The sequence below is a fragment of the Salvelinus fontinalis genome, chromosome 28 (genome assembly GCF_029448725.1).
Source record: "Salvelinus fontinalis isolate EN_2023a chromosome 28, ASM2944872v1, whole genome shotgun sequence".
Classification (NCBI taxonomy): domain Eukaryota; kingdom Metazoa; phylum Chordata; class Actinopteri; order Salmoniformes; family Salmonidae; genus Salvelinus; species Salvelinus fontinalis.
The window spans coordinates 1,325,436-1,338,056 of NC_074692.1; the positions used below are offsets into that span (position 1 = coordinate 1,325,436).

Consider the following 12,621-nt stretch of genomic DNA (forward strand, 5'->3'; position numbering starts at 1 on the left):
CAGGACTACACGACAAGTCACCGGTTACTGGACAACTGCAGAGGAGAACAACAGTAGAAGACTTGTGGAACCATTTTGGGACAATCAGAGCCTTACAAGCGTGCCGCGAAAAGGCCCAACCCCCTTTCTAAGGCGGCCCGGTTCCGAGAGATACACGGCGAACCAAGGAATTGCACGTAAATACATTCACGTGCAAGCGTCCGGTGGTTCGTGTGCAAAGTATAAGAGTACTAAAACAGAGTAGTTTCTAAATGTACCAGCGTTAAGTTACTCTGTCCCATTCTCTCTCACGCCATCTCCATGTCTTTTGTAACAAGCAGCCATATTGTTGACAGTCTGCTAGGGACCTGTTTTTAACATATTAAGTGTGTATGTTTATCCTGTGTTACCATTTACTATCTAGTAAATAAATAATTAAACCAATTTGTGTAGTACTGAATCATAAGTAAGGCTCAGGTTTTTGCAGATGCAAGGAGGTTACGACTGTTCAGAATTATATGATATTAGGTTATGTGTCACGTTCCTGACCTGTTTTCCTTTGTTTTGTATTCATTTTAGTTGGTCAGGGCGTGAGTTGGGTGGGTTTGTCTATGTTTGTATTTCTATGTGGGGTTTTGTGTTCGGCCTGGTATGATTCTCAATTAGAGACAGGTGTGTATTGTTTGTCTCTAATTGAGAGTCATACAAAGGCAGCCAGGGTTTCACTGGTGTTTTGTGGGTGTTTGTTCCTGTGTCCTCACAGGACAGTTGAAGGTTAGTCACGTTTGTTGTTTTGTAGTTTGTAGTGTCTTGTTTGCTGTGTGTTCATTAAAAGATGGCTTATTTCCCTCAATCCGCATCTTGGTCCTATCCATGCTCCTCCTCGTTAAAGGGGGAGAACAACATTGACTGCCTTTACAGAAACACCCACCACAACAGGACCAAGCGGATTGAGGAGAGAGAGAAAGAACTAAAGCAATGGAGAGAAGAGGAATGGAGTTGGGAGCAAATTTTCAATGGAGAAGGACCCTGGGCTAAGGTGGGAGAGAATCGCCGCTCTCGGGAGGAGAAGAAGGCAGCCACAGCCCAGGAGCGCAGGTATGAGGGTACGCGGCTAGCACGGAAGCCCGAGAGGCTCACCCAAAAATTTCTTGGGGGGGGGCTAAAGGGGAGTGTGGCGAAGCCGGGTTGGATACCTGAGCCAACTCCCCGGGCTTGCCGTGGAGTAAGAGGGCGTCGTACTGGTCAGACACCGTGTTATGCGGTGAAGCGCACGGTGTCCCCAGTACGCGTGCTTAGCCCAGTGCGGGCTATTCCACCTTGCCGCACTGGGAGGGCTAGGTTGGGCATCGAGCCGGATGCCATGAAGCCGGCCCAACGTATCTGGCCTCCAGTACGTCTCCTCGGGCCGGCGTACATGGCACCAGCCTTACAGGTGGTGTCCCCGGTTCGCCTGCATAGCCCAGTGCGGGCTATTCCACCTCGCCGCACTGGCAGGGCTACGGGGTCCATTCAACCTGGTAAGGTTGGGGAGGCTCGGTGCTCAAGAGCACGTGTCCTCCTTCACGGTCCGGTATATCCGGCGCCACCTTCCCACCCCAGCTCAGTACCACCAGTGCCTACACCACGCACCAGGCTTCCAGTGCATCTCCAGAGCCCTGTTCCTCTTCCACGTACTCTCCCTATGGTGCGTGTCTCCAGCCCGGTGCCTCCAGTTCCGGCACCACGCACCAAGCCTCCTGTGCGTCTCCAGAGCCCTGGACGCACTGTTCCTTCTCCCCGCACTCGCCCTGAGGTGCGTGCCCTCAGCCCGGTACCTCCAGTTCCGGTACCACGCACCAGGCCTAGAGTGCGCCACGAGAGTCCAGTGTGCCCTGTTCCTGTTCCCCGCACTCGCCCTGAGGTGCGTGCCCTCAGCCCGGTACCTCCAGTTCCGGTACCACGCACCAGGCCTATAGTGCGTCTCAGCCGGCCAGAGTCTGCCGTCTGCCCAGCGGTGCCTGAACGGCCCGTCTGCCCAGCGCCGTCTGAGCCATCTGTCTGCCCAGCGCCGTCTGAGCCATCTGTCTGCCCAGCGCCGTCTGAGCCATCTGTCTGCCCAGCGCCGTCTGAGCCATCTGTCTGCCCAGCGCCGTCTGAGCCATCTGTCTGCCCAGCGCCGTCTGAGTCATCTGTCTGCCACGAGCCATTAGAGCCGCCCGTCTGTCCCGAGCCAGTAGAGCCGTCCGTCAGTCAGGAGCCGCTAGAGCCGTCCGTCAGTCAGGAGCCGCTAGAGACGCCCGCCAGTCAGGAGCTGCCAGAGACGCCCGCCAGTCAGGAGCTGCCAGAGACGCCCGCCAGTCAGGAGCTGCCAGAGACGTCCGCCAGTCAGGAGCTGCCAGAGACGCCCGCCAGTCAGGAGCTGCCAGAGACGTCCGACAGTCCGGAGCTGCCCTACAGTCCGGAGCTGCCGTACAGTCCGGAGCTGCCCTACAGTCCGGAGCTGCCACTCAGCCAGGACCTGCCGGAGTCCCTCAGCCAGGACCTGCCGCCCCTTATCCCGGTGCTGGTCCTTATCCCGGTGCTGCCCCTTGTCCCGGTGCTGCCCCTTGTCCCGGTGCTGCCCCTTGTCCCGGTGCTGCCCCTTGTCCCGGTGCTGCCCCTTGTCCCGGTGCTGCCCCTTCATTTAGGTGGGGTTAGTGGGAGGGTGGTCATTGGGAGGGGGATAAAGAAGCGGGGATTGATTATGGTGGGGTGGGGACCTCGTCCACCGCCAGAGCCGCCACCGTGGACAGACGCCCACCCAGACCCTCCCCTAGACTTTGTGCTGGTGCGCCCGGAGTTCGCACCTTAAGGGGGGGGTTCTGTCACGTTCCTGACCTGTTTTCCTTTGTTTTGTATTCATTTTAGTTGGTCAGGGCGTGAGTTGGGTGGGTTTGTCTATGTTTGTATTTCTATGTGGGGTTTTGTGTTCGGCCTGGTATGATTCTCAATTAGAGACAGGTGTGTATTGTTTGTCTCTAATTGAGAGTCATACAAAGGCAGCCAGGGTTTCACTGGTGTTTTGTGGGTGTTTGTTCCTGTGTCCTCACAGGACAGTTGAAGGTTAGTCACGTTTGTTGTTTTGTAGTTTGTAGTGTCTTGTTTGCTGTGTGTTCATTAAAAGATGGCTTATTTCCCTCAATCCGCATCTTGGTCCTATCCATGCTCCTCCTCGTTAAAGGGGGAGAACAACATTGACTGCCTTTACATTATGATTAATAAGTTGACTGTTTATAAACATTTACAGTTTAATTCCGGAGATTGTAACTCTTTAAAGAACCGCTCTCGTGGTACCCCAGATCCATCACGATTAATTTAAAATCGGGTAACAATTAAACATAGTTAGTTGATTAGATAAATAACAGTCTTCAGATTAATGTTAAGTCACGACAGTGTGTGCGAGAAAGATACAGACAGACACAGAGAGAGAGAGAGACAGACACAGAGAGAGAGAGAGAGACACAGACAGACAGACAGACACACAGAGAGAAAGAGAGAGACCGAGACACACAGAGACCGAGACCCAGACACACAGAGACCGAGACCCAGACACACAGAGACCGAGACACACAGAGACCAAGACCGAGACCCAGACACACAGAGACCGAGACACACAGAGACCGAGACACACAGAGACCCAGACCGAGACCAAGACCCACACACACAGAGACCGAGACCCAGACACACAGAGACCGAGACAGAGACAGAGACCGAGACAGAGACCGAGACACACACAGAGACCGAGACACACAGACAGAGACCGAGACACACAGACAGAGACCGAGACACACAGACAGAGACCGAGACACCCAGACAGAGACCGAGACACCCAGACAGAAACCGAGACACCCAGACAGAGACCGAGACACACAGACAGAGACCGAGACCGAGACACACAGACCGAAACACACAGACAGAGACCGAGACACACAGACAGAGACCGAGACACACACACAGACAGAGACCGAGACACACACACAGACAGAGACCGAGACACACACACAGACAGAGACCGAGACACACACACAGACAGAGACCGAGACACACACACACAGACAGAGACAGACACACAGAGACAGACACACAGACAGACACACAGAGACAGACACAGACACACAGAGACCGAGACAGACACACAGAGACCGAGACAGACACACAGAGACCGAGACAGACACACAGAGACCGAGACAGACACACAGAGACCGAGACAGACACACAGAGACAGAGACAGACACACAGAGACAGAGACAGACACACAGAGACCGAGACAGACACACAGAGACCGAGACAGACACACAGAGACCGAGACAGACACACAGAGACCGAGACAGACACACAGAGACCGAGACAGACACACAGAGACCGAGACAGACACACAGAGACCGAGACAGACACACAGACACCGAGACAGACACACAGAGACCGAGACTGACCCAGCACACCGTACTCCGACAGGGAGCTGTTGCAGACGGTGTAGGGGGCCTGGTTGGGGGCCACGTGGTTCATGGGGATGCAGACCCTCTTGTCCACGTTCTGATCGTGCAGCACATGGTGACGATGACTGGCAAGGAGGGAAACACACCAACAAGGACAATGAGGGACAAGATCTGCAAATCCCAAACGGCACCCTATTCCCTTTATAGTGCACTTCTTTTGACCAGACATTTCTTCATATGGATTGCTCCGCACTTGCCTTTATTATGCCGGACTCTGAATTGGCTCTAGAACTTCTCATCTATTCATTTTTTATTTTTTATTTCTGGCAGACAAAAAAATGCCCCTTTAAACACCTTAGTTAAAACAAATAAAAAAATAAAGATTGATCCTTGGTTCTCTATAGAACTTTCAGATGTCATTATGATGAGAAATCAGGCCTGGGCCAAGGATAGAAAAACTGACTTGGTAGCTGATTGCCAGCGCTTCAGGCAATTAATAATTAGATGTACAGTTGAAGTTGGAAGTTTACATACACTTAGGTTGGAGTCATTAAAACTCAATTTTCAACCACTCCACAAATTTCTTGTTAACAAACTATAGTTTTGGCAAGTCGGTTAAGACATCTACTTTGTGCATGACACGAATAATTTTTCCAAGAATTGTTTACAGACAGATTATTTCACTTAATCACAATTCCAGTGGGTCAGAAGTTGACTGTGCCTTTAAACAGCTGGGAAAATTTCAGAAAATTACGTCATGGCTTTAGAAGCTTTTGATAGTCTAATTGACATCATTTGAGTCAATTGGAGGTGTACATGTGGATGTATTTCAAGACCTACCTTCAACTCAGTGCCTCTTTGCTTGACATCATTGGAAAATCAAAAGAAATCAGCCAAGACCTCAGAAAAAAAATGGTAGACCTCCACAAGTCTGGTTCATCCTTGGGAGCCTAGAGATTAACCTACTTTGGTGCAAAAAGTGCAAATCAATCCCAGAAAAACAGCAAAGGACCTTGTGAAGATGCTTGAGGAAACGGGTTCAAAAGTATCTATATCCACAGTGAAACCAGTCCTATAGACACAATCTGAAAGGCCGCTCAGCAAGGAAGAAGCTACTGTTCCAAAACCGCCATTAAAGGCAGACTATGGTTTGCAACTGCACATGGGGACAAAGATCGCACTTTTTGGAGAAATGTTCTCTGGTCTGATGAAACAAAAATAGAACTATTTGGCCATAATGACCATCGTTATGCTTGGAGGAAAAAGGGGGATGCTTGCAAGCCGAAGAACACCATCTGAAACGTGAAGCAGGGGGTGGCAGCATCATGTTGTGGGGGTGCATTGCTGCAGGAGGGCCTGGTGCACTTCACAAAATAGATGGCATCATGAGGAGGAGAAATTATGTGGATATATTGAAGCAACATCTCAAGACATCAGGAAGTTAAAGCTTGGTCGCAAATGGGTCTTCCAAATGGACAATGACCCCAAGCATACATCCAAAGTTGTGGCAAAATGGCTTAAGGACAACAAAGTCAAAGTATTAGAGTGGCCATCACAAAGCCCTGACCTCAATTCCATAGAAAAGTTGTGGGCAGAACTGAAAAAGTATGTGCGAGCAAGGAGGCCTACAAACCTGACTCAGTTACACCAGCTCTGTCAGGAGGAATAAGCCAATATTCACCCAATTTATTGTGGAAGGCTACCCAAAACGTTTGACCCAAGTTAAGCAATTTAAAGGCAATGCTATCAAATACTTATTGACTGTATGTAAACTTCTGACCCACTGGGTATGTGATGAAATAAATAAAAGCTGAAAAATAATTCTCTACTATTATTCTGACATTTCACATTCTTAAAATAAAGTGGTGATCCTAACTAACCGAAGACAGGGAATTTTTACTAGGATTAAATGTCAGGAATAGTGAAAAACTGAGTTTAAATGTATTTGGCTAAGGTGTATGTAAACTTCCGACTTCAACTGTATATCTGTTGGTCACAGATACTGTAGCTTAAAAAAAAGGCAGGGGCCTAGATCAGAAAACCAGCCAGTATCTGGTGTGACCACTATTTGCCTCGTGCAGCACGACACATCTCCTTCACATAGAGTTGATCAGGCAGTTGATTGTGGCCTGTGGAATGTTGCCCCACTCTTCAATGACCGTGCGAAGTTGCTGTATATTGGAAGGAACTGGAACACGCTGTCGTACACGTCAATTCATGATCATGCCATTTAATCAGCTTCTTGATATGCCACGCTTGTCAGAAGAATGAATTATCTTGGCAAAAGGATAAATGCTCACTAACAGAGATGTAAACAAATTTGTGCACAAAATTTGAGAGTAATAACATTTTTGGCGTATGGAACCTTTCTGGGATCTTTTATTTCAGCTCATGAAATCAACACTTTACATGTTGCGTTTATATTGTTTTTCAGTGTATATGTTACTCTACAAATCACAAAAATGTATCTGATGATTTATGCATATGTTATTTGGATGGAGCCCTCATTGATCCGAGTCCCCGCTTATAAATATCTGGGTATCTGAATTGACGAAAAGCCATCTCTCAAAAAGCATCTTGATGAGTTCAATAATAGGAATAGGTCATGCCTTTCATTAATCCCTATGATGTCCGGAGCCTGCTGGTTTTCTGTTCTACTTGAAAATTAATTGCACACACCTGGTGTCCAGGTCTAAATCAGTCCCTGAGTAGAGTGGAACAATAAAAAAAAGCAGTGTTGAGTTTGAAGGATCTATATTAGAGGTCGACCGATTAATCGGAATGGCCGATTAATTAGGGCCGATTTCGAGTTTTCATTAAAAAAAAGGTTTTTACACCTTTATTTAACTAGGCAAGTCAGTTAAGAACACATTCTTATTTTCAATGACGGCCTAGGAACGTTGGGTTAACTGCCTTGTTCAGGGGCAGAACGACAGATTTTTACCTTGTCAGCTCAGGGAATCAATCTTGCAACCTTAACGGTTAACTAGTCCAATGCTCAAACCACCTGCCTCACGAGGAGCCCGCCTGTTACGCGAATGCAGTAAGAAGCCAAGGTAAGTTGCCAGCTAGCATTAAACTTATCTTATAAAAAACAATCAATCAATCATAATCACTAGTTATAACTACACATGGTTGATGATATTACTAGTTTATCTAGTGTGTCCTGCGTTGTATATAGTCGATGCAGTGCGCATTCGCGAAAAAGGACTGTCATTGCTCCAACGTGTACCTAACCATAAACATCAATGCCTTTCTTAAAATCAATACACAGAAGTATATATTTTTAAACCTGCATATTTAGCTAAAAGAAATCCAGGTTAGCAGGCAATATTAACCAGGTGAAATTGTGTCACTTCTCTTGCGTTCATTGCACGCAGAGTCAGGGTATATGCAACATTTTGGGCCGCCTGGCTCATTGCGAACTAATTTGCCAGAATTTTACGTAATTATGACATAACATTGAAGGTTGTGCAATGTAACAGGAATATTTACACTGATGGATGCCACCCATTATATAAAATAAGGAACGGTTCCGTATTTCACTGAAAGAATAATGTTTTGTTTTCGAGATGATAGTTTCCGGATTCGACCATATTAATGACCTAAGGCTCGTATTTCTGTGTGTAATTATGTTATAATTAAGTCTATGATTTGATAGAGCAGTCTGACTGAGCGATGGTGGGCACCAGCACGCTCGTAAGCATTCATTCAAACAGCACTTTCGTGCGTTTTGCCAGCAGCTCTGCTGTTTATAATTTCAAGCCTATCAACTCCCGAAATTAGGCTGGTGTAACCGATGTGAAATGACTAGATAGTTAGCGGGGTGCGCGCTAATAGCATTTCAAACGTCACTCGCTCTGAGACTTGGAGTAGTTGTTCCCCTTGCTCTGCATGGGTAATGCTGCTTCGAGGGTGGCTGTTGTCAATGTGTTCCTGGTTCGAGCCCAGGTAGCGGCGAGGAGAGGGATGGAAGCTATACTGTTACACTGGCAATACTAAAGTGCTGATTTTATTGATGTATTATATTAAGTTAAAATAAGTTTTCATTCAGTATTGTTGTAATTGTCATTATTACAAAAAAAACAAAAAATCTGCCGATTAATCGGTATCGGCTTTTTTGGTCCTCCAATTATCGGTATCGGCGTTGAAAAATCATAATCGGTCGACCTCTAAATGCAGCTGCCACTGTATTAAAGCCATTGGACGCAGTTTGTCACAGCGCAGTATGCTTTATTACATGTGATAGGTTAAGTACACATAACTGCAATCTGTATTAGAAAGCAGGCTGGCCGTCTTTCAAGTCTCATAGGTCAATGCATTGTACTCTTTTTGTTTATAAAGCCCTCCTGCAGAAACTTCCGCCGTACCTTACTTCATTGCTAACTTAAAATGTACGATACCAGACCCGGTCTCAGGGATGGCTAACTCTGTAGATCCCTTCGATCTCCACGGAGTTAGGTAAATCTGCTTTCAGGTTTTCTGCACCTTACTTGTAATCTCCAAGGCTCTCTAAAGTTTGATGAATTGGTGCCTCTTTGGCAGATCAAAGAGCTGATTGGGGACATTTTTACTGAAGAGTGTGTTCTCTATGATTGTGTTTTTCATTTCATGTATGGGATGTCAATAATGTATGTGTATAGTGTATATTGATGTGTATATAGGGCTCATCTGTGAAAGAGACCTTGGTCTCAGCACGACACCCTGTACAAGGTACAAAAAAATTAAGTAGTGCACTATAAAAAGGCCCGTTTGACACAAGCCAAGATTACACACTCAAAAATGGAAACCATTGTTTTGTCTGAGATCGAGACTCTTTTCCCCCCTTCTCCTCACCTGAAGGTGCCTCTCTCCACATCCTGGCCACTGAGGCGAACATGGATGCCCTCTTTGAGCAGTGAGCCAAAGGCCATATACTCCCCCAGGGCCCAGTCCACTGTGCGGTTTTTGATCATCTCTCCTCGGGCCTTCAAGATACGGCTCAGACCTGCGGAGTAGCAGAAAACCAGACGTTCGTCACCAGGTAACGAGGCAGTCTTTTTGTAATCTGTTCTCACCTAAAACCGCTCCAATCTTATGGTGTGTACATTTTACTGTATGCACAGAAAACAAAGGTGCCATCAAATGTGTGTTTAAAGCCAGTCATTGAAAAGCCATGTGTTCACTCTTTTGGCCTCCCTACCTCAAGAAATACATGATATCATATTATTATGTAATATTTATGCAACGGTCAAGAGGGTTTCCCACCACCATGGATGGTGAAGTCTTCGACTGGCACTGAAGAGGCCACCTGTCCGATGTGGATCAGCTCCTCCTCAGTCAGGCCGGTTGTCGGGCAGGTCAAGCTCTTGGGCTGGCCATCGAGGTTGAAAAAACCTGCACACAAACAGGCACATTATTCACAACCTACAACACACACACACACACACACACACACACACACACACACACACACACACACACACACACACACTGCAGGGTCCGACAATGTGTGTTATTAGTTTAAGCAGACAGTGTTTGTCTGTTGTTGCGACTTACATGAAGATCAGATCTAATTTTATGACCAATTTATGCAGAAATCCAGATAATTCACATACTTTTTCTTGCAACTGTACCTGCTCTGTCACAGTATACCATTGGAGACTACACACAGAAAAGTCGTGCCATTTGTACATTTGGCATTATTATTTTACTTAGTTACAGTTCATAAAAGGAAATATGAACAGATATGCATCTTTTGGTCACAGATGGCTTAAAAAAAAGTAGGGGTGTGGATCAGAGAAGTAGTCAGTGTCTGGTGTGACCAACATTTGCCTCATGCAGCACGACACATCTCCTTCGCATGGAGTTGATCAGGCTGTTGATGTGGCCAGTGGAATGTTGTCCCACTCCTCTTCAATGGCTGTGCGAAGTTGCTGAATATTGGAGGGAACTGGAACACGCTGTCGTACACGTCGATCCATGAACATGCTTCTTGATATGCCACGCTGTTGTACGCGTCGATCCAGAACATCCCAAACATGCTCAATGGGTGACATGTCTGAGTATGCAGGCCATGGAAGAACTGGGACATTTTCAGCTTCCAGGAATTGTGTACAGATCCTTGTGACATGGGGCTGTGCATTATCATGCTGAAACATGAGGTGATGGTGGCAGATGAATGGCACGACAATGGACCTCAGGATCTCGTCACGGTATCTCCGTGCATTCAAATTGCCATCCATAAAATGCAATTGTGTTCATTGTCGGTAGCTTATGCCTGCCCATACCATCACCATGGGGCACTCGTTGACACACTGTATTTGTATTTATTATCGATCCCCATTAGCTGCCAAAGCAGCAGCAACTCTTCCTTGGGTCCAGCAAAATTAAGGCAGTTCATACAATTTTAAAACATTACAATACATTCACAACACACTGTGTGCCCACATGCCCCTACTCCAGCACTACCACATATCTACAGTACTAAATCCATGTGTATGTATAGTGCGTATGTTAGTGTGTGTGTGTGTGTCTGTGTGTGTATGTGTGCACGCGTCTGTGCCAATGTTTGTCTTGCTTCACAGTCCCCGCTGTTGCATAAGGTGTTTATCTTATCTGTTTATATTTTTCTGTTTTTTAAATCTAATGTGCATCAGTTACTTGATATGGAATAGAGTTCCATGTAGTCATGGCTCTATGTAGTACTCTGTGCCTCCCATAGTCTGTTCTGGACTTGGGGACTGTGAAGAGACCTCTTGTGGCATGTCTTATGGGGTATGCATGGGTGTCCGAGCTGTGTGCCAGTAGTTTAGACTGCTCGGTGCATTCAAAATGTCAATACCTCTTATAAATAAAATTAGTGATGAAGTCAATCTCTCCTCCACTTTCAGCCAGGAGAGATTGACATGCATATTATTAATATTCGCTCTCTGTGTACATCCAAGGGCCAGCCGTGCTTCCCTGTTCTGAGACCATTGCAATTAAGTCCTTTTTTGTGGCACCTGACCACACGACTGAACAATAGTCAAGGTGCGACAAAACAAGGGCCTGTAGGACCTGCCTTGTTCATCGTGTTGTTAAAGGCAGAGCATCGCTTTATTATAGACAACCTTCTCCCCATCTTAGCTACTACTGCATCAATATGTTTTGACCATGACAGTTTACAATCTAGGGTTACTCCAAGCAGTTTAGTCATCTCAATTTCCACATTATTTATTACAAGATTTAGTTGAGGTTTAGGGTTTAGTTAGTGTTTTGTTCCAAATACAATGCTTTTAGTTTTATAAAAATGTAGGGCTAACTTATTGCTTGCCACCCACTCAAACTAACTGCAGCTCTTTGTTGAGTGTTGCAGTCATTTCAGTCGCTGTAGTAGCTGACGTGTATAGTGTTGAGTCACCTGCATACATAGAAATTCTGGCTTTATTCAAAGTCAGTGGCATGTCATTAGTAAAAAAATGTAAAAAGCAAGGGGTCTAAACAGCTACCCTGGGAAATTCCTGATTCTAATTGGATTATATTTCATAGGCTTCCATTAAAGAACACCCTGTGTTTTGTTAGACAAGTAACTATTTATCCACATTATAGCAGGGGGTGTAAAGCCATAGCACAAGTTTTTCCAGCAGCAGACTATGATCAATAATGTCAAAAGCTGCACTGAAGTCTAACAAGACAGCCCCCACAATTGTATCATCAATTTCTGTATGCCCTTCTTCTCCAGGTGAGCATTTGCCCATTGATGTCAGTTGCGACGCCGATCTGCAGTCAGGTCAAGACCCTGGTGAGGACGACGAGCACGCAGATGAGCTTGCCCGAGACAGAAATTCTTCAGTTGTGCAAAGCCACAGTTTCATCAGCTGTCCAGGTGGCTGGTGTCAGACGATCCCCGCAGGTGAAGAAGCCAGATGTGAAGATCCTGGGCTCCACAGGTTGGACGTAGTGAAAATATTCTCTAAAACAACATTTGAGGTGGCTTATGGTAGAGAAATAAACATTAAATTCTCTGGAAACTGCTCTGGTGGACATTCATGCAGTCAGCATGACCAGCCCCCAAACTTGATACATCTGTGCTATTGTGTTGTGTGACCAAAGTGCAAATATTAGAGCGGGCTTTTATTGTCCCCAGTACAAGGTGCAATGATCATGCCATTTAATCAGCTTCTTGATATTCCACACCCGTCAGGTGGATGGATTATCTTGACAA

General features: G+C 46.3%; 1 protein-coding gene across 9 annotated transcripts in view; it reads right to left on the reverse strand.

The window, feature by feature from the left end:
• Nucleotides 1-12,621, reverse strand: part of LOC129825932 (2-oxoglutarate dehydrogenase complex component E1) — a 116,678-nt gene that overhangs the window by 10,191 nt on the left and 93,866 nt on the right. For all 9 annotated transcript variants that reach the window (XM_055886060.1, XM_055886057.1, XM_055886061.1 and 6 more), the window contains 3 exons: nt 9,684-9,812; nt 9,273-9,423; nt 4,434-4,561 (listed from right to left, as the gene is read on the reverse strand). In XM_055886060.1, the coding sequence (XP_055742035.1) occupies nt 4,434-4,561; nt 9,273-9,423; nt 9,684-9,812 (408 nt within the window). The remainder of the gene's footprint in view (nt 1-4,433; nt 4,562-9,272; nt 9,424-9,683; nt 9,813-12,621) is intronic.